The 27,500-nt window shown below is 40.7% G+C and overlaps 2 protein-coding genes and 2 long non-coding RNA genes across 4 annotated transcripts in view; 2 read left to right on the plus strand and 2 right to left on the minus strand.

Annotated features, from left to right (window-relative positions):
* Nucleotides 1–10,615, minus strand: part of ogal (O-GlcNAcase like) — a 23,001-nt gene extending 12,386 nt beyond the window's left edge. The window contains exons 1-13 of the mRNA XM_088419170.1: nucleotides 10,510–10,615; nucleotides 8,885–8,989; nucleotides 8,626–8,787; nucleotides 5,610–7,137; nucleotides 5,462–5,515; nucleotides 4,345–5,041; nucleotides 4,076–4,273; nucleotides 3,515–3,575; nucleotides 3,300–3,421; nucleotides 3,055–3,214; nucleotides 864–1,008; nucleotides 663–714; nucleotides 36–133 (exon numbers count right to left, since the gene is read on the minus strand). Coding sequence (XP_088275296.1) covers nucleotides 36–133; nucleotides 663–714; nucleotides 864–1,008; nucleotides 3,055–3,214; nucleotides 3,300–3,421; nucleotides 3,515–3,575; nucleotides 4,076–4,273; nucleotides 4,345–5,041; nucleotides 5,462–5,515; nucleotides 5,610–7,137; nucleotides 8,626–8,787; nucleotides 8,885–8,989; nucleotides 10,510–10,605 — 3,478 coding nt within the window. The 5' untranslated portion in view covers nucleotides 10,606–10,615. The remainder of the gene's footprint in view (nucleotides 1–35; nucleotides 134–662; nucleotides 715–863; nucleotides 1,009–3,054; nucleotides 3,215–3,299; nucleotides 3,422–3,514; nucleotides 3,576–4,075; nucleotides 4,274–4,344; nucleotides 5,042–5,461; nucleotides 5,516–5,609; nucleotides 7,138–8,625; nucleotides 8,788–8,884; nucleotides 8,990–10,509) is intronic.
* An 8,451-nt stretch (nucleotides 10,616–19,066) lies between these two features.
* Nucleotides 19,067–21,400, plus strand: LOC148420909 (uncharacterized). The gene is made up of 3 exons (XR_015866046.1): nucleotides 19,067–19,608; nucleotides 19,715–19,838; nucleotides 19,912–21,400. It is a non-coding gene; the product is annotated as an uncharacterized LOC148420909 (long non-coding RNA).
* On the minus strand, nucleotides 19,233–22,589 carry LOC148420910 (uncharacterized). The gene is made up of 2 exons (XR_015866047.1): nucleotides 22,492–22,589; nucleotides 19,233–19,832 (listed from the first exon to the last, which is right to left on the minus strand). It is a non-coding gene; the product is annotated as an uncharacterized LOC148420910 (long non-coding RNA).
* Nucleotides 22,590–27,314: 4,725 nt separating this feature from the next.
* Nucleotides 27,315–27,500, plus strand: part of ldb1b (LIM-domain binding 1b) — a 17,150-nt gene continuing 16,964 nt past the window's right edge. The window contains exon 1 of the mRNA XM_088418527.1: nucleotides 27,315–27,463. Within this exon, the coding sequence (XP_088274653.1) occupies nucleotides 27,421–27,463 (43 nt within the window). The 5' untranslated portion in view covers nucleotides 27,315–27,420. The remainder of the gene's footprint in view (nucleotides 27,464–27,500) is intronic.

The following is a 27,500-nucleotide window of genomic DNA, read 5'->3' on the forward strand; positions in this document are numbered from 1 at the left end:
CAGCAACAAACTTAGTCATAATGATACAAACTCACCTGCCTCCTCGGGCGAGTAAAGATCTCGCCAGTACATGCGGTGTTTGTAGTCATCCTTAGGAGCATACAGATATGTGTTCAACCCCCACTTCTGTTCCCTGAGAAAGTAGGAAATGCATTTTTTTCAAATCACAATAAACTTTTGATGACTGGAAAATGTTAAAAAGCATGTCTTGCATAGCTAATGAAGGTGAACGTAGAAACAAAAACAATAATAATAATAATAATAATAATAATATAGCACTTCTTTTGCTGGTGGTCATGGAGGGAAGGCAAGGTCTGTTCTACTGGTCTAAATCTAATATTTGATGGAGGAAAAATGTATGAATTATTTGCAACAGTCTAAATCTCACCATTTAGAGTGTCTCTCATGTCTATACTGTTTTTCCAGTGGTGTTGGACATGTGGAATGTTGGAATTTTTGGTTCCAATATGATTTTTAGCAATTCATGCTGCCTTATAGGAAAGGATAACTTGAGAGAACTTGCTATTTAGAATCCAAATAGATAGAGAAAACAAGTAAAAAAAAATACAGGTACGGTATTGCACTGAAAATTATTTTCCGAGCTGACAATTCAAATAGACTGGGTGCAATTTGGAGAAATTTGAGTTCGGGTACTGGTCTACCTTTTGAAGAGTTCTGTTCTTTGCTCCATCGTCCAGGGTCGGCCATAAAATCCTGCAACAAGCAAAGGTCACAATGTATTTAGAAAAAGTCCAGAATTGTCCATAATAGTGCATGTGTTTGATTATAAGGCCGGGGAGGTTATTCTACATGTACTCAAGCGGACAATTACTGATGAATGTCGGCGAGGACAGGCTGCTCACCTTCGACCACGCCGCCGATGAAGCGCTTGGTCGCATTCGGTGCTTTCTCGCTAACTCCGGGCGAATTTGCCATGACTGTCTGACTGTTTATCTGTCTGCAGGAGTCAAGCTTCTCTCGGCGGACTAGAAATGTCAATTGCTTTGACTGTCAGTCATGGCTCGGGAGTAAAACCAGAACCACCCTTTAAGATGTCCTCTCACGCATACGCGCGCGCACACAGACATAAACAATTGCGTAACTACAACGTAAGTTCTAAAGGCTGCACTTGTAAATATTCACAGCATCAATAAACATGAGTGAAGATGAGTGAAGTTCACCACTGAACAGGCTACGGTTTTCGGCCCGCGCATGGACCCAACGTCACCTGCTGCCGGATTCACGTCTTAAAGAGACAGTGCACCACTTTCTTAAAGGGACAGTGTACCACCTTCTTCCGAGACCATTATGGTTATTTAATTATTCCTTCGTAGGTAGAACACTCAAGAACCCGGATAGAAAACTCCCGCTCTCATTTTTTAAATTATAAATGGTTATATAAGGATGGCACAGTGGAAGACTGGTACTAACCAATCTGCCTCACAGTTGAGTTTAGAGGTCCAGGATTGAATTCCAGCTAGTATCAGCCTTCCTGTGTGGAGTCGCATGTGTCATGGGTCCCCTACCACATAGCAAAAACATGCATAGAAGGTGTGTATTGGTCAATGGCCACTCCAAATTGGACGTGATTGTGAGGGTGAATGCTTATTTATCTCTGTGTGCCCTGTTACCAGGGTGTGTCCATTATATATATATATATATATATATATATATATATATATATATATATATATATATATATATATATACATATATATATATATATATATATACACATATACTCATATATATATATATATATATATATATATATATATATATATATATATATATATATATATATATATATATATATATGAGTATATATATATATATATATATATACACATATATATATATATACACATATATATATACATACATATATTTATATACACATATATATATTATATATATATATATACATATACATACATATACACATACACACACACACATATATATGTGTATATATATATATATATATATATATATATATATATATATATATATATATATATATATACATATATATATATATATACACATATATATATATATATACACACATATATATATATAAAAGACAGATATAAGACAGGTAGAAACATCACAGGGTAAACATTTTATTTGTTTTTGTTTAACAATATCTGTTATGGAATGCAACAAATATATGGTATGGTTAAGTGTGACCAAAATAAGAGCTTATACAGGGGTAGGGACATGCAGGCAGTGGAGACAGGGCCTTCCTTCCCTGCATGTTAAGAGTAAAAAAAACACAAAACAACTCCATGAAATTCCTCCCTATTTATCATTTGTAAGATTGTTTGACATTTTGTCAAATAAAAGTGAATATTTGCTCAACACTTTGTAAACCTTAAGTCCAAATATGTGTGTAAAAACTAAATTGCATACTACTTTGTTTGGCTCATTTTGTAAACCTGACTCCAGTATCAGTGCTTCAGGAAATGCGAACATCACTGAGGGTAAGGGGGGACCATGGGAGAGTGAACAAACATGTTTGCTACATAAACATGAGCTAAAAGCTCTGAGGTTGGTGGCTTTCTCTCTTCTCTTATTCTACCCGTTGCAGTGCTACCTCAGTCCTCTTTGGGCTTGCTTCAGTAACGAATCAAAGTCAAGCTCCTCAAACCTACTCTTGGCTGGAGATGGGTCTGCATCCACTTTTGCATCTGAGGAAAACAATTTAAAAAGGTGTTCAGTGATAAAGAGTACGGTTCAAAACGGCACAGCACAGTGGAACTTCTAAATTTGAATGATCTTGAAGTCGTACAATAGTTACATTTAAGGAAAGCTTTTACCCTTGAATGTGCACAGAACTTTGGAGTTCCAACAACCAGCATACAGCTCTAACAGGACAGCATTCAAATAAGGACAACTTCAGCCTCGATTTTCATAGTACTAATTTATACAATCTTAGATTGGATTAATTTAAATTTCCACTATTTCCCGTGGCAACACAGAAGTCGACCAGAATCTACTAATGAATTGTGGAGAGCCTCAAAGGTTCCACTGTGCCTGACGCTTGGTTACACGCTCACCTAAATCAGCATAGTCTGAATTACAAAACTGCCTTCTTCCTCCGAAGCAGATGTCAAAGGGCAGCTCATCGGGCCTTCTTAATTTTCCACCGTTGTCGATGGCCGCAAAGGCATCATCCGTGTGGTAGAAGGTGACAAAGCCGTAATGGTCACTTTAGGAAGCATACAAAATCATGTTACTATTTCACAATGCTGTATGTCGGCAGAGTTGACAGGAATTGTTTTCTGTGTATTCACCCCTTGTCTCTAAAGTGCAGCGACACACATTCGACTTCTCCGAAATGAGAGAAGCGCTCTCTTAGTTCATCGTGCGTCATGGACCTGCGGATGCGGCCGATGTACACGACTCTGCGCTCATCCTTAAGGAAAGGAGTTCAAATGCAACTTAGCACATGTTGGACAGCAAACAATTACTAAGACACCAGCTAATATTAGAGTCCTGTTGGACTTACGATGGCTTTCAGCTTTTGAAGCCTCGCCTTCTGCTCCCTCTTGAGCTTCCAGGATTCTCTGCTGAAGGAGATGACATTTTCGTGATGCCAACTTCTATCATTACAATGATGGCTTGACTTATGAGTGCCTCAACTTAAAGTACAGGTTTTTCAAGCTACTTTGCTTGCTCGTTTTTTTGCTTTATGCTTTGAACCTAAATTTGAGATGCAAGCGAGCTTCAGATATGAGGCCACTCTACTGATGTTAAAAAGTACTTAAATAGAGCAATAACGTACTGTAATTCTCTTGCATGAGAAGCCACAGTCTTCAATGAAAAAAATGCAGTTCTCGTCAAACTGAATACAATTGTTAAAAATAGTCCTTTGAATACCTCATACGTAAGTTTACAAATGGTAAACTTTCTACAGTTTGTGCAAATAGACAGTGGTTAAAAAAATTAATTGGAAAGTCATTGGAATCAGAATTAGAATCATCCAAACACAAAGAATGGCCAAATTTACTTCAGTTTCACCATTAATTGAGTTGTGCGGCTATGGAAAGCCCTTCAATTGCTGACTCACCTGTAAACGTTTCCCCTGCGTGCACAAAAACTTGGCGAGGAAGGGGACGGTGACCGGGAGCTCGACCAGGATCGGGATCTTGACCTGTTATGCCTCAAACGAGTGCAAGGTAGTTTGCGTCGTCGTGGCGGGGAACGGGAGACGGAGCGAGAAGGGGAAGAAGACCAAGACCTGCTTCCCGAACGCTCACGGCGGGACCTGTGGGTACACACATATGAGCGCAAATGGAGCACAAAAAGCTAAGTAAAAATCAACAGAAGGCAGACTACCTTCGTCTTTTTGGAGAGCGGGACGCAGAGCTGGAGGGTGAAGACGAATTAAATCTGTCCGGGAGAGGGGATCTTCTCGTGTATCTCCTCTTCTCTCGTCCTCTGCTTGGAGGACTGGGAGGAGGTGTAAGTGGGCTACATGTAGGGGCCGCATTTGTGCATGTGGATGAAGCTGATAGGCATTTCTCATCAGCTCTGATGGGAGGGTCACTTTTCATGATGGAGGCTTGATTGCCTTCAACAAAGGAGGAGGGATCCTCTTCACGAGTGTTCTTGAGAAAAGGAGGAGGAGTTCTTGGATGGAAATACTCCACAGGCATGCAGTAATTGTGATCTGCGGACACTGATGAACGTATATGAGGAGGCGCACCGGGCGCCAAAACGTTATTCTTCCTGGACGGCAGAGGTCGAGGATCAATAATCTGAATCCCCTTGGATGGCGGTGGTTTCAGTCTGACACTGCCAACTTCCTGAGAGTCAAGAATGACTTCAGAGCCAGAAGGCTCAGGAGGAACGTGTTCCAACGCTATTTGGCAATCAAGATTATTCACGGTGCTTTTTGGTCTGACTTGGTACAAAGTTCTGACATGTTTGTGTTCTTTCAAAGAAGGCTGCCTTGGCGGAGATGTCCTTTCTGTGTTGTTGTGCAGATTTGAGGGTAACACATTTGAGAAGATGGCTGGATTGCTCTTTTCAGCTGAAAGAGAGACGACCAAAAAAAAAAAAAGATCATACTGTAATGTACACATGCTAGAACATCGTGGGGAGTTCCCAATTAGGAATTGTGGTAAGGAAAAGAGCTCACTTTACCGTCCTAATGACAAATGACATACATGCTGAAATAACCCTTACAATTATGACAAATATAATGCAGGATAAGATCCTGTAAAATCATTTTTATTATTTTTTTCAACATACAATGAATACAATTGAAAAAAAAAACTGAAATAATGACAAGACCGAGAAAAATTTAGGACTGGATTGCTCTGATATAGAGGTAAAATCTTGTTGCCTCGGCAATAGACATATTTTTTCGGCAATGGACATATTTCTTGTCATCAATTTACACAAGGAAAATTCAAATGGTCTTTACAGCAAAAGTATGAAAATGAATCACCTTGTTTCTCCTCAAACTGCTCCAACAAGCTGGTAAGATCACAGGCTTCAATCCCTGAAACAAAACAGATAGACAGCAATGTCATCAACCACTTGTGTATGATATGGATAAAAATTTCATAAAACTCAAGCGTTTGTTTGGTCTGTACCTGACTCAGCTGCGGCACTTTGAAGGCTACCGGTATGTTGATGTGATGATTGTGGTTTCTCAGAAGAAGATCTTTGGGGATCCTCTTTTAACGCTTCTGTGACTGTCTGAGCTTGGCCGCTAGTTACTGTATCTGGGCTTACTGACTGAGAAATCTTTGGTGCTAGAACGAGGTTTTGTGGTTCCCTGCATCCTGAACTGGGTTTTGTTGGAAGTGTGATAGGAACTCGGTTCCCTACTTCCTGACTTGGATGAGGTTCCACAGTGGGCAGTTGTATTTGTGACACTGCCACTGAGTGTTCACCACTGGACTCTGAAGAAGAGGGGGAATTTGTTGGGGTGTGTGTCTGGTGAACAGGCAAGCGAATGATGACAGGGTTCGGGGGATCGGTGCCGCGCAGTGGCAGATTTTTTAATGGCCGTTTCATTCTTGCGGCGCCTTTGTCAATGTGCTTATCATTGAATTTTGAACTATCACACGAAATGTGTTTAGGTTCTATTTGAAGAGATCGCAATCTGCGGTGCCTAACAGCAAACAATGGTTTCTCCTTGACAGACCTAGGAGGACAACATGGTGATTTGCAAGAGGTTCCTTGGGGTGGGTATGTACTGTTTCTGGACTTTTTTATCTGATGAGGTGAAGACTTCATCTCACAGAGGTTGTGTCTCTGCCCATATGAACAGAGAATGGCGGTCAGTTCTTTTGGGGGATGGGGAACAGAAGGCCATTTGGTGGTGTTAACCCCTTTTTTCTCCAGCAGAGGCTGCCTTTTCTGCCGCAGCAGTCTGTACTCTTGGAGGCTGAGCGTTTTGGCTTTGACCTTACCTTTAGGCAGAAGGTCCTCAGCCTTGTCACTAATTTCTATTGCTATAGATGCTGTTGTTGGGACTACAAGTACTGGTCCAGCAGCACCTTCGGGTGTATCTGCAGAGACTACGCCGGGGATTGTCTCGTCAAATTCAACTTCCACACATTGATCGAATGAAGTCACTTGAATAGGGCCAAAACTGACTCTCTTCTTTGCCCTGGGAAACAGACCTCTGGATGATTTGCCATTGAGCAATGCACTTTTTAGCACTGGGCAGCTATCTTTTGTTCCAGTCAACTTTTTACGATCGTCGATTTCTTTCAAGGGTGTGTCATCATCATCAGATACAACATTTATATCTTCATCATTGTCTCCAGTTGGCTTCTCATATCTCCATACTTCCCCCTGGGAAAACATGGTGGGGTTCTTCTGTTGTCTGTCCCCGGGTGAAAGTGATGATCCAGCTGTGCTCTGGTGGCCCCTCCTCTCTTCCGCCACATGCATCTTAAGGCAATAGGGATGCATGAGTTTCACCAGGTTCACCAGAGAAGAGGAAGTAAAGACGTTCACTTCACAATCTGCTTTTTTATGCGGGCCTTGAAACAATATCTGACTTTGTTCTTTTAACATTGGCTGAAGTGTGACTACTTTGCACTCCTCTTTTTTTCCTGTGAGATTCTTGGCCCTCGGTCTAAGTTTGGTGGAAAAGGCCGCTTCATCCTAAAGCAATACGGAGAAATAATAGGAAAAGGTTACATTTTTTTGACATTGCAATCTGGCACCGAGCATTGATTTCAGGAAGCAATTTTTGGCAATGTTGGCCAAGTTCATTGACGGCCACAGAAATTTTATATAATCTTTCACTGATGTGCCACAGTAACATAAGACGTGAAGAATAAAGTTAAAAATTTACAAACACAATATACACAATATACCATGATTCCTCAAATGTAAAACGCACCATACCACGATTTGACACCCTTAATTTTGGTGTCAAATCGGGGTATTTTTCATGTTACCGTGTATAGACGCACAAACACTTTGGCAACAATGTAAAAACGATAGCAAAACAGAATAAATCTCATCTTTGGTGAACTCTTCATATTTTCTTTTATTCATATCCGTAGTTAATTTTTCTTTGTTGCGGGTTAAGTGTGTTTCAGACTTCCCACATTGTGAACGCTTTGGCAGTCTGACAGTGAATGCACTCCAAGCAGTTGTTTTTCCTTTTCCTCGCGATGCGGTTTGAGTTCATTTTACCATAAGGTTGAGCAGCATCCGTGTTTCACCAAGTTTATGACTGTGTGTATATGCCAAAAAACTGCAATTAATAAAGCCAGTTAAATGGAATACCATTCTCTACAAAAAAAAAAAAAAAAAAATCACATTTTTGAGTTATTGTTTATAGGACGCACGAATGTTTTTGGCTTTAATTGTTGGGGGGGGCATCTTATATTTGGGGAATTACGGTACTCTGTAATAATAAGGCTTGGTGACAGAGGCCGGGATCTTGCATATTGACCATCAATATAATTTCTTACTGTGAATGATCATATGTCAACTAGGAACGACAGAATCACATTTTTTGACACATGTTTATCTTTTGATACCAAGTTCTGATCCAACCTCTGCCTAAAAGAGAGAACATATTCTGTCTCAACTTTATTTTTTCCTGTATTTTAATTATAGTATTCCAACATGGTATATTTTTGAATAATCAACAAATCCATTTTACACAGTGCAATGTTATTTACATGATAGAAGTAAAGGTAGAGCACTTGGTAATATCTATGTTCCTAAGCATTATTGGTTTCACTTTGTGACATTAAAGAATGTAAAAATCCTGTAATTTTCAGGACCTGAAAAGTGCACGATTGGACATGATCTCAGATCATGTTATCGGATTAGAATTACTCTAGATATGATGAATATCCTTACGATTGACCTGCGGTTCAATATTTAGGACTGTAGCCAAACTAGTTGCAGTGAAATTCACCACACACTGCACCACGTGAATGGTTCACTTGTGTTCGGTTGTGTCGGTTTGTATGGTTTCAGCACAATTGATGTGATGCTACAAATACAAATAAATATTTTTTTTAATTTTCAAAGAAAGTATTTGTCAAATGCTGATATTAATTACTTCAGTTTTGGGGGGCAATTACTGAATGACCGATCAGGAAAAATGGCAAACGTGGTTGCACTTACTGTAGCCATGCTGTTCCCTAACTCCTCACACCTGAGCAGCTTGGTGTCTGGAATGGTGTCAAAGGGAGAAAGAGTGTTGCTGACATCATCCTCCACACACTCTAACATTTGAGTCAGGGCTGACAGCAAGGTCTCGCTCTCTTCCTCCGCTTGCGTAGTGTCCTATCGGGGGTAACCAAAGATACTGACTGTTTTGACCCATACCGTTTTGCAAAGTCTCACCCTCAGAGCTACTGCCATTCCTGTATTGCACTCTGACCTCTGATAAAACAGTGGAATCCTCAAAAATGGCCATGATGGAGTGTTCCATGAAGGACTGCGTGCCACTGTCCTCCCCATTCATGTTGCTCCCACCTGGACCAATCTGCAGACATATGAACAAAAGTGACTGTGTGAAACTAAACACTCTTGAAATTCTCTTATACCAAACACAATTGATTGTTGTGCGCACATACTGACGATTGGACCAAATTTAAGCATTCAATCTTAACTCTCATTCACAGCAAAAAAAAAAACAGCCCAGTTATCTAGTCAGATGTATAAAACGAAAAGATGATGATAGTAAAAGGTCAATTCAGTTACTACGTAGATAAGCAGTTGGCCAACTATCATTTCTCTTCTGGCAGCTGGCATACTATTAACAGGTGCATTTCTGGCACCTACTAGACAGGATTGTGTCGCATTTGAGAGCAGAAACCTAAACTCCTTTTTGAATGCATGTTTTCTCCAGGTATTTGATTGGGTGACATGTGATGCTACTTGTCTGTAGAAGTGTGCTTTCTAGCATAGCACAATTTTTCCCTTTGTATTACTATTTTTTTTTCATGTCCAAAATAGCTGAGTGTAGCCTGGGTAGTTAGTGAAAGTCACGTAGCATGAGTACATTGGCAGAGTACATTGGCATTTTCTCATTTCTTTTCTTCAAAATGAAATCACTGATGAGTAAGTTTTGAGAGTAACATTAATTTGAGATAATATGATGTTTAGGGATCATAGTTTGGAGTATGTTATTGGCTTAAACCTACACATATTTTGACTGGAGTGTCACTTACATTTTACTGCTACTCAAGGCAAGACTTGATGTGTACCCCTAGTCGAGTCGTTTACTGTAAACAGTCAATATTTAAAAAATCTGTACTTGGCCGCTGCATTGCACATTGGGTGTCACAAGAAAACTTGGTTGAATGTGTCACAGACTCAAGATTCAGACAGTATTTCATATATATATGCTGTAAAAATATTTGAAATAGTAACATGAGAGATATGAGCAATAATGCTTTCAGGGAGGAAATATTGTTATTACAATCAACTTTTTTGATCATATTAGAAACGACTTCCAACAGTAAGTGGCACTGTAAATTGCAGGGCGTAAGGCTATTGACAGTTGACCCACCAAAAAATATAAGAAGTGTTCCTGGTCAATCGCGAAATAAGTACGATTTAAGATGTTTATAGACCATAAATAAGCAAAGAAAATACGTGGGATGTTTGTAAGCAAAATTGGTGCAAATTAATGTCGTTAATCTGTTGTGTTAAACGAAGAATCGTACAATATGCCTGATTCGGTGGTTGGTGAGCACAGTCGGGAAATTTTGCACTTCTGCACTCCATCGCTGGTTCCGGTTAAAGGAAGTTAGGCCAGGACAGAAGACCCCGGGTCTTATTTACACGTGACAGCAACCAGTTTTTGTTCTTTACAGGGCCAGAGACCCTGGTGGGTCCAGCTAACAGTTGATCGCTAAGTGTCCACTCTGGTGCCAAGCCCGTGTCAGCCACGTGTCGCCACGCGCGCATGTGCCGGTAAAATTAACACTACTGCACATCGAAAACCCTCACGATAGTCATACACGATCCGCGTAGTATCTTAGCTGACGAAAGCGATACCTGGCAAGGACTTCCGGTGCTCAGAAAGTCCACGTTGCCGGCATTTAATGCCACGTCTGTGGGCCTCCACTGCGCCGCCATCTTGCTGCTCCACATGGTCGACTTGGCAGTGTTAGACACGTGGTCACCGGCAACCCGCGAAAGAAGTGACTGGCCTGGGACCAGTTTCGCACTCGCGACATGTTTAGTAAAGACCTAGAATCAGATCCTAGGTCAGAAATCTGTTTTCTCCCACAATGCCACATTCGGTGTGGCGTTCTAGTCTTTAATCCTGTTGCCCAATTTTTAGAACACCTTTTTGAAGTCGGTGCACTTGTGTTTTATTTGGGTATGTTAAATCCACCAAATACTTGCGTCTTAACGTATACAAGTTTAGTTGCGCCGAAGCGACATCTAGCGTTCAAAGGGCGATACCACACTCCGGGGGGGAGGGGGGGGGGGGTCTACTACATGCCTTAACGGCGCATAAATTGAAAAATGTACGAGTAATTAAGGTCAAGGACTTTACTAGAATGAGCTCTTGGAAACGTGAACCATGGAGCATTAATCTTGAAACAAATTTGGAGAAGCAAGCCACTCCCCATCCGTGGCCTTACTAAAGATATGTGTTTTCTTGTTTGAGACATGTCACGTCGATCCTCTACGTTTTTACAATATTATCTATAACTCAAAGTACAGACTGTGTGCAAGATGAGATTGATAGCACATCGACCAAACATTCGTAGTCCTGAGCTTTTGTGTTCTAGTCTGGTCTCTGGCGGTCCGTTGTGGAGTTCTCATGTCCCTTCTGTGTCTGTGGGTTTGCTCAGAGTGCTCGAGCTTCAAAAGACTCCAACCATAAATTTGTCCATAAATGTCTGTCTTTATCTAGATAAGGTTCCAACACGGATACCAACCAAGATGTGAAGCATATCGGAAAAAAGGTGTTCAAATGTGTTACTTATTCTGAGAATGATGATTTTTTTGCTTTTTCGGCTGTGAAATGTTTAAAGCATTAATTAATGGGAGGAAGACAAAGTGTACATGTTGTCTTGACTTGTTTATTAATGCCTTTTCTAGACTTCTTTTAAAAGGTCAGTGTGGGCAATTTGACTTAATGTTGATGTCTGGAAGCCTCAACGTTTTCAACAAGTGTTTGTACTGTTCTGTTCAGTTGGGGCAAGCAGGAAACATTTCACTGTCATTACACGCAGCTTTTTCCTGTTGAACAAAACACTTGACACTTGCGTAACCTGAGGTAGTTTTCAAAATGACTCAATGAAAGGGGCGCGGCTGCCACACGGAGAAGGAGAGGCTTTTAGAAATTATTGTTTCGCTTCTAGAAATCAATGTTTCGCTTCCCGGTTAGAAATATAGACACCAAAAAAACATGTTTCATAAGAAATTAAATCACTCATCCGCCAAAAGTAGAATGTTGTCATACAGTGTATGTACATATATTTAAGTAGTTATTGTAATAAAATTATTTTCAAACTGATTTAGTTTGCCATGGTTTACCATAGTTTGTCCACTAGATGGTAGTACTCATTTTATACCCTCACATAAATCTATTGTTGGCGCTCAAAAGTTGTGAGTTTGTTTGTGACCTTAATTATTGCCCTAACCCTCTATTCACTGAAAATACTTATCAGTTAGTGAGCGAATATATAATAAATGCAATGCATAACGAACCTAGCCAGGTTCAATGGCTCCTTATGCTTGTGCTGTATTATCTCGCTGTTTTTCATAGATGACGATGCATGTGTCTGGCCTGTTATCTCTTGCATACCAGCACGGGGTTGACCTTTCTTCTGAATGTCATGCCGGTTTAGATAGTCAATGGCTGTGCAAGATTAATAGGAGATGCACTTGTTTAACCTGGTGTACAAGCTTCTTCATATTGTCTTACGATGAATTGTGTAATGTATTCTTGTCCTTACTTCCTGATTCAAGATTTCATTGTTGTTCGTTTGGGATTGCTGTATGCAAAAACTTAATAACCCATTTCCTTTTTGAATGTGTCGAATAAGAAGAAATGAAAAGTTGGTGCCAATCCAGATTAGAGTGCAGATTGGTCTTTATTTTCCCCCAATGTGTAAATGATATTGCTATTTGAAGGTGTTTTATTTTCTTCACCCTGTTTTGCTTTTGTTTTGTTTACTTTTTTTTTGCCCTAAATTCCTCTGCTACTGTTACTCCCCATGCTCTCACTCACACATACGCACACCCACACGTCTTGAAACACATTACTATCTGAAATGGGGCCAAAGCCTCCGTCAGTCTCCTGCGGGTGCAGTATGTTCAGGAGTATGTGGAGACTTGTGTAAGTGGGTCACCTCACTGCAGCATTCAACACTAAACAACCACATCAATACCCACACACACACCCTCTCATATACTGTATTTACCCCACTGGGACCCGTGTTTTTGTTTGCCAATAAAACACACACAGATTCACGACTGGACACTTTCCCAAAGTGGTAGTGCTTTGGGGACAAGCAAAATGAACAAAAGCCTGTTTATTTCCCATTATGCAACACAATTTCCCACTCTTGACCTCAAAGGACTCCCTCTGAGCTTGTTTGAAGAATCTGTGATGTCTTAGGAGTCATGTTGCCACTTGTGTTACACACCCTCTCTGGTCTGTATGTCCTCTCCTTGATGACTTCATGAAATATATGTGGATGCACTTAAGTGATCTGCATTGCAGCCTGATCTTTAACTTGACACCTTCTCTGTAGGGAGATGAGGACACACAAACATTACTTGGTTGCAGAATTTGTGTCTCTGCTGTTATCATTGGACTCGTCTTTGCCTCAACTCCATTTGCTTTCACAGCGGAGAAGAATGCTCTCCCGCATGGCATAGACAACATCTATTGAAAACAATTGAAGGTCTGAGAGAAACACAGGAGGGCTTGGTTAATAGAGAAAAAAAATCAAGAAAAGATGCAGGCAGAGATGGTAAAGAGACTGGAGGAGACCTGGAGGAGATCCTGTCCGCACAATGGCAGGAGAAGGAGAAGTGGGGATTGAAAGGTACACACATTTACATACACACAAAACACACAGCATGGCGACAGAAGCCTGAAGACTTAAAAGAAACAAGATTCCCATTTTATGTTTTGTAAGAGTTTGCGGCATTAGTGCACACTTAAACTTAATTGGAAAACACAGCATGCAAATGTGCAAGAACAGTAATAAAAGCCATTTACCTTGACTTTACAGATACTTCTGTAAATTACATGATATTACAGTAATAATGTCCCATAATTGTTCAAACAATGTCTTTGTGACATTGATGACTTATATTTCTTTGCAAGGGAAAAACAGACGTGAATTTTTTTATGAACATGCTGTATATGCAAATATAAATGAATTTCACTAGTTTTACCTTTTAGGAAGTGTTTGGGTACAAAATCTCTGCACACGCTGGTTCAAATACCAGGTGTGTGTAAAGTGAAAGCATGAAATCAAGATGAATATCTTCTGAATCTTTTCCGTTTTAAGGTGGCTCATAACATTTCTAAGTCAAATCAAAAGTAAAAATCATTTTGCGGAGAAGCACAAACAAACAACTGCGCTACTGTGGTTGCACAAATGTGGACACCCAGCATACACTTGTCGCTACTTTGAAATATCAATTAATAAGAGCTTTGGATCGACTCCAAATAAAATTCTGCTTCCCCTGATATTTTTGTACTAATGTCTGGATTTCACAGCTCCATCAGCAAGAAGGGGTTTCATTTTCCGAAGGCATCAGTCAGAAGAAGGGTATAAAATATTTTCATGGCATTAAATATATCGTTAAACACAGTGGAGATGGTTATTATGCTGTGGAGAAATATCTGGCGTAAGAGAAACTTTACAAATAACTGGAATCTAGTCAAGGATGTTTACCAAGACAATGGAAATTGGGGTTTCCAGAATATCTGGCAAATTCTGTCAATTTGGTGCATGTGACAACAATGCTTGATTGACTTTTTGTGGGCTGGGGGATAGGGTGTCAAGGGGGAGGCTTTATCTTGCAAAGAGAAACATACAAGCGCTGCTATATTTTGCAAAAACAGAAAATCTTGCAAATACATGTTGGAAAATGTGTTTTGGTCTGGTTAAACCAAGATTGAATTTTTGACTGTAATTCCAAAAGAGGCAGTATGTTTGCTGAAAACACAACCCTGTCCATCACCAAATAATAGCTCAACCACGGTAAAGTATGTTGATGGTAGAGTCATCCTTTGGGGCTATTTTCCGTCAGCCTTTGTCAAGGGGGAGGAAATTTGGCACATTTTCAAATACAGTCAGTGTTTACAAAACCAGTTGTCTAGCTCGAAAACTGGAAAAAAAAGACAGGGAAAAAAAATTCTACGACATCTCAACATTGATTGAAGTTCATCAAGAGACTATTTAAATGGAGCAAACTTTGTGGTGACGCTTAACCTGTGATTGAATAATTTAGAAAAACAGCCACATCCCCAGCCAAGAAAAGGGTATTCGCGCCTTTACAACCTCAATACCTAATTTTTTCCCCCTTTTTTTTCTCAAAATTTAGGTAAAATCACTTGTAATAGAAAGTTACTTCAATGGTGGGAAAAAGTTTTGAAATTATTATTTCATTCATCTAATAGTTATTTCGTTCATCTAATAGTTCATCTTTGGGCAGACAGTATGAACAGATTTTACCGGCCAACATTAGTGCATTTCCAATATTTTTTTTTTCTTTGTGAGCAATATAGATATGTATTAAATAGTTTAATCTACATATGTTAAAGCATGGAATAAAGCATTGTAAACAATTGAGGAAATGTGAAAGATCAACATTGTCTAATTAAACTTGGATAAAGGAAGTAAATGGTTAGCAACGTCTGAGTTTTTCTTTGCTGTCCTTTGTCATTGTGTTCCCCGGAGTCCTATCTTCACTTTCTTGCTTTGTGCTTACTCTGTCTTTTACACTTTCACATCCGCCGACTGTTATTTGTCTTTATTACCATGGTTTTGACTGTTCATCAATAAATTGCACGATATGGTTTGATGTGCCTGTATATACAAGTAATGTTGGAAGAGCAGTTGCTCCCTGTCGTCTTATTCTATGAACTTGTCAAAAGCGTCCTAAGAAACTGTTTATGTGCATAGAAGACAAATTTTCCTGGCAAATGTGTGTATGTGGTCTTTGAGACGCTGATCATGCTCGTGCTATCCTTTTTCTGCCACATTGCCATGGCGACAGTGCCCTCCCGGGGTAATGGGGGACGAGTCTGCTAGAGCTATTTATTCTCCCTCCCTCACCCTTGCATTTCCTCCGTCTTTCGCTCACTCCATCTTTGCCCTCTCCCTTCCGCAACCTCTTCGTCGCGCTACTCTCGCCATCTCCCTCCTTCCCTTGCTCTTTCTTCCCATCTCTGATTGGCTTAGCATTCCCCTCCTCAAAATAAGATACTGCCTAATGAGACCAGGGTGAGGACGAGAGCAAGGGAGACAAAGAGCAAGTGTTTTAAAAAAAAGAGAAAAAGGAAACGCATGGGGGAGGTGATCTATGCAGACTTAAGTTCTTCTTTGCATGTAAAGCAAGAACCTGTTTCAACACAACTCTGTGATACCTTTTTGAAAGAAAACAGTGGACAAAGATGATAGCGCTGCCTCGATATGTGACCTCCTTTCTGCGACGTGTGGAGGATGCACTCATGGGTCGAATCATTCGATACACATGCGCAATCTAATGTGGTAAAATGCAAAAGCCATGTCATTGTTTCTACCTTTGTGAGGCGTATGCTCAATTTGTATTGACCCTATCAAGGAGATATCCATTTAACAATATATAGCGAGTTTATTATCGTAGGTTTAGGTGGTATAGAAAGGGACTTGACAAGATCAACATGTCTTCCTGAAGTTTGGTTACCTCATTTTAATAAGAATATTATAATAAGAAAAAGAATATAGTAAGAATTTACACTATCAAGATTTATGGGGCAGATTATGATCAAGGTTAAAAATAACCTATCATCGATCCAATCACAAGACGGGACCGGGTGTGCTGGAGCCCATCCCAGCCGTCTTCGATCTGTAGGCGAGGTACACCCTGGACTGGTTGCCAGCCAATCGCAGGGCACACAAAAAACAGACAACAATTCACACTCACAAATACAACGAAGGTTGTAGAAACTCCGATATACCTACAGTACCATCAATTTTTAGGAATGGGGGAGGTGAACACTCAGACAACATCCACACAGGCACGGGGAGAACATTCAAACTCCACACAGGAAGGCCCGACCCGGAAGCTAATCCCTGCACTTTGAGGTGGACATGTCCAGACTGCCACCCCAAGATGGAGGATATGTCTATTTAAATAACTTGTTTGTTAACTGCATATAGGTTTATAGTGTTTATTGATGATCAACAAAAGAATTATATATGACACCTTTTTGTTTGCCATCTTTGCCAGAGAGGCAGACGTAGAAACATCAAAGATCCTCATAAGTCATTCAAGAACTGGTCAGACATAAAGTGAAAGTTCATGTAAAACAGAAACAGCTAGAGACAGAAATAATGCGGGAAATCACTTCCTGAAATGAAATGACTCTATTACAATTAAATTATTTTACACCACCAAGGAAATACGGCAAATGATGAGGTTAAGCTACCGCAAACATTCCTATAAAAATGGACGGTCAAACTAGTGAAAAGAAATTGTATGATGTTGCCTCTCAAAATATTCATACGGTATGTAATTTTCAAAACCGATCGATCAATAACATCATCGATTGCTCCCCAAATTACGACATCACAACTGATCACTGATCCTGCATAAAATGGCATATATGATGTGTTTTCCCAAATTAGCTGTATGTCATGATGATTAATTTTGAACTAACAAAAATACAATTTGTGTAAATTTTAGAGAACTCTATTTTTCTTTGAATGTAAATAAAATATGAACTTTGAAATATGAAACCTGATGATGATGAAAAGACGATTGCATTGGACATTCCAATTTAAGCCCCACAATGCAAACTGCAGAATGTGGACTTGTGAATTCTCAAGTGTTGACGTGTTCCTTACATATTATGTTAAAAAATAAATTCAGAATTCATTCTGTTGAACAATCCAAATGTCATCATAATTTTATTTTCTTACTGTGACCGAAGGGATTTGAGACATAATATCCATGATAAAACTTTCCTGGCACAGCTGCCTCACAGCAAATCATCTTTTAATTGACACACAAATCTGAAAATGACATATATCATTGCAATTCTCTGACATTAAAAGGTAGCTTCAGTTAAAAAAAAAAAAAAAAAAAAAAACGGTGGCAGAAAATGCTCCAGGAAATTACCGGTAAGTGTCGGCTTAATGGAAGCTTCAAAGTTGTTTGTGGGTTGGGGCCAAAGCATAATTTTTGCCCAATATCATCAGTTGAGCTTTGAAGGTGTCCAAATCTCAGATAATGTCCTTGACTGCTATTGTAATGTACTTTCCAGTGGTCCAGCGACAGTTCCTGAAAGTTTGAGGTCAGTATTGTTCTCCTAAAGTATACCAAACTTTAAATATATTTTTCTCAAAACGAAGGATTTCAACCGAGCAACAATCAAATAGCTATAACTTTGTCAAATTTTGAGCTCAGGTAATGAGTTAATTGAGGTACTCCCCGGGGTACGATTTTTGTATTTGTATGGCCACTGCAATGGTTTGGTGCAGTTTGGTGCAGTTTCTCACCCGTCAATCACCCCTGACTAATAATCATAACTTTGAAATTCATCATACGTGTGCTGATTTTTTTTGGTTCCTTTTGTATCTTTCAGATATTTAACAATTGCTACAACTCACGAGCATAAGAAATTACGTAGCACTGACTAATTGTGTCATGTCATTAACTGGTTCAACAATTGTGAACTTGTTACACAGCTGGACAACCTCATACAAAGCGGCACATCTCTATCAGGGCGTCATGAATGCCATAGCGATAGGAGACAGATTATAAACAGTGGGAGGGAAAGGGAGAACAGAAGAGCAATAAGGCAGAAGAGAGGCGGCGAGTGAGGGAGATAAATGGCAGAGGAGGAGAGAAAAAAGATGAGTGAGGTGAGAGAGCAACACTGTGTGACATACTGCAGACAGAAAGACTAACGGAGCGAGAAAGGGAGATGACAGAGAGGAAGAGAGCAAAAGAGAGAAAGGAAAGAGCTGAGGCACGTCAATCGCCCCCACCTCCCAGCTCCTCCCCCTTTTTTGCTTCCCTCTACCCTTCCTGCCATGTAGCAGACCTTTGCTATATTGTTACAAGCCACTCAGACGGCTGCGGCACATACACAAACACCAACACACGTGCAGACTTGGACGTCACTAGATTCCCTGAAGATCATTTGAACATGCAGTGGGCACTTTCTTTTGTGTGTGGGTGCGTGTGTGCATGTGTGTCTGTCACTGTAACGGCATGATCTTTACATATTTAAAGAGGGAAAAGGACCCACATCACATCATTGTTTTCGCTCAAATCTTTCAGGTCACTTTGACACACACACGCGCGCACACTATATACACACACCATATACACACATACGCGCTCTGGCACTCGGCCTCATTCCCTCCCTTTCTCTCCTTCTCTCCTCCCACCTGAGCTGTAATTTGCAGGGCTGATGAGGGCAGAGCAGAGGCAGGACTGAATTCTGCTCACTCTATATAACATTCACACACTCACACACACGTCCACAGTGCTCTCTTACTACTGAGAGAATCTGATCCTTTGTGTCTGTGTGTGTACGTGTGAGTGTGTGTTTGTGTGTGTGTGTGTATGCGTGTGCAAGTTCTCTTTTTAACCTCTTCTTCTCGTCTGTCTCTGTTGCTTTTTGTCACTCTCTTGTCCTCCCTCCACACTCTCCCTCCATCTCTATCTGCTCCCCGGCTGTGTGCGCGTGTGCATGTGTGTGTGTATATGTGTGTGTATGTGTGTGTATGTGTGCGAACCGTGGGGAAAACAGACGCTCATGTGAGCAGCAGCAGTGACTGGTGAGAGACAGGAAAGAGGAGAGGAAAAGAGAAGGGATAACAGAGGCAACCCCATCATTCTCATCGGATTCCCACCAGACATGTGAGAAGATGTCGGTGGGCGGCTGCGCGTGTCCCGGTAAGTAGCCGCCGTGGCGATGCTCGCCGTTGACGACAGCTGCGACGGCCGCCGCTGCCATTGCCAGCCGCTGACTTTTCCTCATGGTTTGTTGATGTATTTTGAGTTGGAGAGAGCTCTTCCTGCTGTGGCGTGACTGAGGCACAGAGAAACAGGGAGCTGGGCGCCCGGGGGCCCTGGGCTTCGCTTGCAAAGGCTCATGGGATGTTGCCTTCTGTGCTGGCCTGAGAGTAAGCACAGAATAGGCGGGTCAACACTTATCTGTTCCTTTTTCAATTTTAACTTCAATGTAACTTTCTTCAGGATGTTGTTAGAGTCAAAAGATTGATTGTGAACAGATGCTGGTGACATGCCACACAGCCAAGAAGTTAGAGCGAAGGTACCGCTAATATTCCTTTATGGTGCCTCAGCTTGTTGTTGTTACAGATAATGACCTTTTCTTGAGTCAGTCCTTTCCAGATAAAGTCTCGGCAGAGATAAAGTCTCGTAAACATGTACTACGGTCTTAAGAGAATGCAATAAGAAAACCATTTGTGTTGTTAAAGGTCAAAGGTCACCGCTTGCAAGATGGTCTCTGCTCAGTTAAATGACGATAGCTGCTTTTCAATTGTTTTAAAATGCACGTACAAAAAAAAAAAAATCACGTTGAAAAACCTCATCCATCTCATCACGTCATTTTTTGGCCTTTGTGATCATGTCAGCTGAAGCCAGCCTTGCCCAGACACGGATGCCCGCGCTTGTTCCGCATGCAAAGGATTTATAACATGACCAAATCCAAATGACCTCCCTCCCTTTCTTTCTTTCTTTCTTTCTTTCTTTCTTTCTTTCTTTCTTTCTTTCTTTCTTTCTTTCTTTCTTTCTTTCTTTCTTTCTTTCTTTCTTTCTTTCTTTCTTTCTTTCTTTCTTTCTTTCTTTCTTTCTTCCTTCCTTCCTTCCTTCCTTCCTTCCTTCCTTCCTTCCTTATGGCTGTATACAGTAGGTTGGTGTATATGAGACTCGACCCATGTGCTTGCTGCAATCTTTAGTTTCAACCACCATGGGTAACGGTAGTTGTCTTTTGTCAATTGCCAAATAATTAGAAATTAACATAAAAATAAAACATCATCCATCCTGTCCATCGCAGACTTGCAAGTTAGGCAGAGAGCTTTGCTATGGCTTGCTACATTTGTATCTGCATTGCTCTTGATAGGTGTGGCTGCAGTCACAGCTAGTTGTTTTGCATTTATGGGATAGGCTAAATTAGAAATACAAAGTAAGCAAACTCCTCCTTATATTGAATGTTTCTCAATGCCTCACTAAAGGTGCCATCAGGGCACTTCTTAAAAATAAATTTACCAGTCATCGGCCCGACAACTCTCACATACATATGCTATAATATGTAATTAGCAATATATAATAGCATAATATAATGCTGTAGTCATATGAAGGGCCTTCAATTCAAGGTTCTAATGAAAAAAAAACATGCATGTTCTTTACCTGGACCTCATACAGTATGTACAAATTTACAATATAATGTTTTTTTTTCTATTGCGGTGAAAAAGTAAAAAGTCCTCAAACTCTTTTGTTTCTATGACTTTGCAAATTGGCTTTGTTTTGACGCGTCCCTCCCCTTCTGTCTCGAATTCTACTTTTTCTGAGTTCATAAAAGAGGTCAGTAAACGCATATCGTGACTTTTAGCCCAAAACAATGTGATAATAAAAAAGACTGCTTGTCACATATTTTAATGTGTGTTTTCTTCATTAAGTAACAGCAGTTGGGTTTCTGGGAGTTTCGGCACAGACAGCAACTTGGTAGAAGGAGTATCAATCATATTAAAGTACTATATTGGAAAGTGTGCGATTTGTCCACTGTCTTTGAAGGATGAGGAACTCCCTGCAGGCTACATATGGTTGTATTTGGGTTTCGAGACTCTGACAGCAAACAGATAACTCCACTCATTTTTATTGACTCTAATCACACATGGTAGGCAAGAAAAAGAGGAATCAAGGTCTAGAAATAAACTCTGTGCTGGTGTGCCCCAGGCAATATATTATTAAGTGTTAGTGCGATTTATGTCCCACTCCCCATAGCACGTGTAGACATGAAATATAATCCCATAGTTGAAAATGTATTACTGCATATTACTTGTACTGTCATGCAATATTCAGCCGCAGGGGAGTGGAAGTCAGTGTGTTTTCAGTCTTTTGGGGGGGTGGAGTATCACCCTGACATGGCCTCTCTTCTCCCCTCCTGACTAACAGACCACAGCGGTCAACAGTCTGGATGACGACTGAGACGAGCCAAGCCGCAGACTTTAATCATGAGAAGGATCGAATCGCTAAATACTGTCATGTTTTGTGGTTCAGAATCTATTGAACTGGCAAGGCAGACCCTTGGCCAGGGGCAGCCAAGTTCAGAGACAATGCTTCATCATCCCAACCGGTGAACAAATAGCCACGCATTGTTGGGCAGATACAGTCGATGTCGAAATGCGGAGTCTGGCTCTGTGATTAAGCCTCTGTGCGATTAAACCTGCATGTGTGTTTCCAATCGCCGGGCCTTGTGCAGCACAAGGCAAATAGCGCTGCCACTTCAGCCGTTAAACAAGCTTGCACAGCCGGGGCTGGAGCTCTTGTTTAGAATGGGTCCTTAGCTATCTTGCGGTCAGATTGCATACTTAATCAACATGGTCATGGAAATTTCCAAATAGATGTATGACTGGCCTGTGGCGAACTTCGTTCTTTTGTGCTCATATTGTTTTCTCCAGTGTTTCAAATCATTTTTATGTACACCTTTTATTATCTGTTTTGTGTACTTTACTTCCATTCACGTGGCAACTTATTAGCTATTATCAAAGTAAGGATTATTTAAAAAAAAAAAAAACACTTGATTGATGATCTTACCTGTAATTCCCACCCAGAACTGGCTCACAGAGGTTCAACATCTGACTTGCTCAAAGTGAGCTGGGATAGAGTGACTCAGCCTTGACCTTACTGAAAACAAATGCTATGGAAAAATGAATGAAATGATAGTTGAAGCAAAATGGAGTGCATTTTGGCTCTCACTTTTGTTTGTGGTTCAGAGTAGAATAACAACAAGACATCATCGACAAAATCAACTTTATTACATTTACTCGAAAAAGACTATATTTGGTCTCATTCTAAACCGACGAATTTCAAACCAGAATATAAACTTGGAACAGAGTAAACATTTAGAGTGATTCCAAGTGTAATTTTACTCTTTTATACCTGGACCAATTCAGGCCTGCAACTAATATTTATTTTAATAATAAATCAATCTGTCAATTATTTTGTCAATTAATTAATAGATACTGTTTTTTTTTGTTTTGTTTTTTTACGTGTATGTTGCAACTGAGTGAAAGAGCCCAACTAGAACTTGGGTTTAGAATTAGTAATCGCTATGACCAGGACCATGTCATCAGCTGCATTGTCCTGGTGAAATAAAGCTTCATCATCATTAATCAGATGTTAAAACAAAACATATTTTAATTATCAACACTTAAAAAATAGGACCTCTTTAGCATTAACAAAAAATTTTTTTAATCATAATTATTTTATTATTCAGTTTCTGTTTGGATCCATAATATTTCAAAAAAGAGGCAAAATAATGTTAGCGTTGTTTTTCAATATAAAGGCAGATATTTGTAAATCTTTCATTTTGATTCGTTCTACACAATAATAATCAGTCTGTTTCAAAAAACACACACACAAAAATCTGAAAATATAAACTGTCAAGAGGCTGAAAGGTTTTGGGCAATTCAAGGTCTTTAAATGATTAATTGATTATTAAATAGAATTAATGATAAATTGGATTATCGATTAGTTGCCTCAATAGCAAAAATAGTCTTTTTAGAGTAAAGTGTTCAGCGTCTGGCTGCATCCACAAAGACCTCATATGGCAACACTATTCTGCACAAAACAGTCCAGGCAAGAAGTGCAGAACATTCAGCGAAATGTCACTCTTCCCCTTAAAATAACAATATATTCATCCATTCATCAATTTTCTCTAATGCTTGTCCTCTTTCGGGTCGTGGGTAATCTGGAGCCGATCCCAAATGACACTGGTCACATGCCAGTCACAGTGCCATTTGATTAATTGATTGTGAATTCAACTCACAGTCAATTAGGGACATTTATTGAACAGGCCATCCCTAATTTAATAGGACACTTCCACCCAATGAGGCCAACAAAGCGGGACGAATGTTGTTTTGTTACACCTAAGCAGATGTCGCGTATGACAGAAACGATCAAAGTACAGTCACCCAATAGTTGGTCCCCTCTCTGTCTCCCCTTCTGGCTTGTTTACATTCCAGTACCATGTTCACAAGCAGAGGGTCCTCCCCTCCTTCTTGTGTGGGCTCAGCGTTCCTGCTGGAGTGTGTGTGTGTGTGTGTGTGTGTGTGTGTGTGGGTGTGTGTGTGTGTGTGTGTGTGTGTGCCCGCGCGCGCGCGTGCATGTGGATGTACACACAGCATGTGCCCCAGCATGTGGATGACATCAACACTGGAGCAGAATGTGAGGGGATGTGGTCCAAGCTGTGACAAGGGAACAAGAGGATGTATTATTGTTTGTGAACTGGCAGATGCTCGGATAGTTACATGAAGCGGCCTCCCGCTCGACAGTCTCGCTCAATTCGTTCTCAACTTTATTTGTCCCCACCACCACCTTGGTCATGTGCACCGACTTCATGCTCCTCTTTTCTTTTTGATGGCCCTGATTGCAAGCGTATGTTGCCTGGCTTGTTGGCAAGATGATGGGAGGGGAGGGCAAGGAGGGAGGGAGACAGACAGAGGGAGGGTGGGAGGGACTGTGCCCTCTCATGCAGGGAGTCACATGGTGTCCCTGATTGGAGGGAAATGAGTAAAGACTGCAGCCTGGCTAAAATGGCAAGAGACAAAAAGGCACAAAGGCTTAGCTGTTTGGAAACGGGTTGCACAACAAGAGAGCCTGAAGAGGAGGGAGGGGTATTATGAAGGAAAAAGAAAGCGAGAGTAGAAAGATGTGATTTGCGAAGGGAAGAGTTAGAGGGAGGGCTGAGATAAGAGAAAACAGGAGAGGGTGACAGTGGAGGGAGAAGAGGGATGAGGAGCAAATGGGAGATGAAGGCTGCGGGAGTGCGTGAGGAGTGGCGAGGGAGGGAGGGAGGGAGGGAGGGAGGGAGGGAGGGAGGTTGAGACTGGGAGAAATCAGACTGTTTCTATGTTTTCTGCAAGGCTGAGCGCTGACGTGATTGGCTGAAGGGTGGAGGGAGGAGGGGGGCAGACCTGACTCGAGATCAGAGACAGACAAAATGGCTCCCAGAGAACAGAGAACGCAGCATCAGGCCACTGTCACATCCCCTCACCCAGCTGTCAGCTGACTCCCTGACACACATATACGCGCACGCGCACACAAATACGCACACAAAGGCCAAACCACCTGCTTGTGTCGAGAACGCTGACAAAGTGACAATGATAGATCACGATGATGATCATTGAGTTAATGTACCACATCGTTGTCTTTTTCCTTTTGCTTTAATTTAAATAAAGTCGTGATGTCCACTCACCCCCTTCAGCATTATGATCTCACAGTAGATTGACACCTAATACTAGAGCTAATCAAATATTCTGTTTTTAAAAAAAACACGTAGATGTTTATTTTTGATTGACACTGGACTGCATCATAATGACAGCCTAATATTCCCACTTTTTATTCTGATGTAAAGGAGGTAACCAAAACATTAACTGTCATTGTAATAGTGTTGTGCAGTCCTACACCACCGCAAACCACAGTAAACATATTCTTTACACAATCAGGATTGAGCATTATTGTCTACGCAAAAGCAATACCTTAGTGACACATCTTGTTGGATATTGAGGCGCTCACTCGCAATGCTGATGTTCAAAAGAAATGTAGAGACTGTTTAGTCAGGGTGAAACACATTTACAAATTGCGGCCACACGAGGACGCTGCTGCCAAAGGTCAGACAGACGGACTTGCTCAGTCTGACCGCAACCGCTTTGGGCTTCTCTAAAGATGCTTTTCGATCCATTTTCTATACGGTTTATCCTGGGTATGTTAGCCGAACCGATCCCAGCTGACCTTGGAAGACGAGACGGGCTAGATTTGTCCTCCATCAAACACAGGGCATATATCCGGTTTAAACATACAGGAAAAAGAACATTCCAGCCTGGCAAGCGCATTCGACTGAGTTTATAGCGCCTCTTAAAATACTTTAATTACATGTTTGTTAACTTATTTACTTGCTTGATTTCACGTGTATTTTACTTAGTTGAAGTTCATTGATTTTATAATAGTGTGAAACACTTTGTTTTGAGAGGTGCTGTATAAATCATAATATTAAATATATTATTGTCATGAATGTATTTATGACAATAATATATTGTCATGTATATATATTGTAATACATGACACTATATTGTAATAGTAAATCTATACATCTAAAAAGAGTAAATCTCGTATTTAAAGCTTGGATTCTTTATCCTTTATTATGTAGCAAAATAACTTAAATAATTGTACATATAGGAACTGAATAATGTTTCATGGATAATTTCGAAAAAATATCAATTTTCCCATTAATTTTTGTTTGTATTAAGGGAATGAGGGACATCAGCGTGTCTTAAAAAGTTAAATGACAATGTAAACAGGTATTTCTCTTTAATTTTCTACTGTAAAAACAATCCACATAACTGCAGTGATCTTTGTTTTTCAATTTCAAACAAAAACAAGTTGAACCGTTCACAATGTCAGCAAAATCTGACAGTCAACTGTAAATTTAAGTGAATACCTGTACTTTTCTGAAGTAGACTTATCATAGCCCAACAGATTTTTTAAAAAGACTGATGATGACAATATTTGTCAAAATGCCAAATACCTATTCTGCACTGACAATAGCACAACTGGTGCGATCACTCTTTCCCAACTTGATAAGCAACAATTCAAACTCACATTTACACCTTATTTTATTTCATCTAAAATCCATATTTTTTTCTTTTTGGACGAAGCAGAAGAACCTAGAGATAGCCTGTCCCAAGTTTAGTGGGGCATGCAAAGTCCAAGCAGGTGCCAAGATTCAACCCCACTTTAGCTCACATTGCTGCTGAATAAATATTATCCATGCATCCATTTTTTACCGGTTTAACCGGTGTTCCGGGTCGCGCGCCGTGATCTCCAACTCTCACTAAGAGTGTCGCAGCTGACTGCGAAGCGGTTGCGATGAGGGTCGGCACCCCCAAATCTCAGACCATGGTCCTGAGTCGGAAAAGGGTGGAGTGCCCTCTCCATCGCCGGGGGGTGTGATCCTGCCCCAAGTGGTGGAGAGCTGTATCTCAAGGTCTTGTTCACGAGTTGGAACAAGATTGACAAGCAGATTCCTGCAGTGTCTGCCGCGATGTGGATTTTGTACCGGTCTCTCATGTTGAAGAAGGAGCTGAGCCCAAAGGCAAAACCCTCACCTATGGTCAAAAGCTGTGGATTGTGACTGAAAGAATGAGATCCTGGACAAAACCAGCCAAAATGCGCTCTCTTTTAGAGATAGGGTGAGAAGCTTGCTCCAGGAAGAACTCAGGGTCGAGCCAGCAAACTTCAGATGAGTGCAGAAAGAGTGTGTTGGGAGGGCAAACGAGATGGTTGTTATCAGAACTGAGGCAGACGTTCAGTTTCCTGTTGACTAGTGAGTGGAAGTGCCCCCCCTCGCCCCTCAATGCCTCTGAGCTGACAGTCTGGACACTGGAGATATCACAGAGGGAGAGGCATGAAAACATGACACAGAGTGTAGGAGTTTGAGCTGCGTATCGCAATCAACGTGTCTTTATGGGTGACAAAATGGCCATGTCACAGCTAGAAACCGAGGGAGGTAAGATGACCTTTTCCTTTGTGGCCTCTCACACAGC

The sequence above is a fragment of the Hippichthys cyanospilos genome, chromosome 7 (assembly GCF_059441005.1).
Source record: "Hippichthys cyanospilos isolate Australia breed blue-spotted pipefish chromosome 7, RoL_Hcya_1.0, whole genome shotgun sequence".
Classification (NCBI taxonomy): Eukaryota; Metazoa; Chordata; class Actinopteri; order Syngnathiformes; family Syngnathidae; genus Hippichthys; species Hippichthys cyanospilos.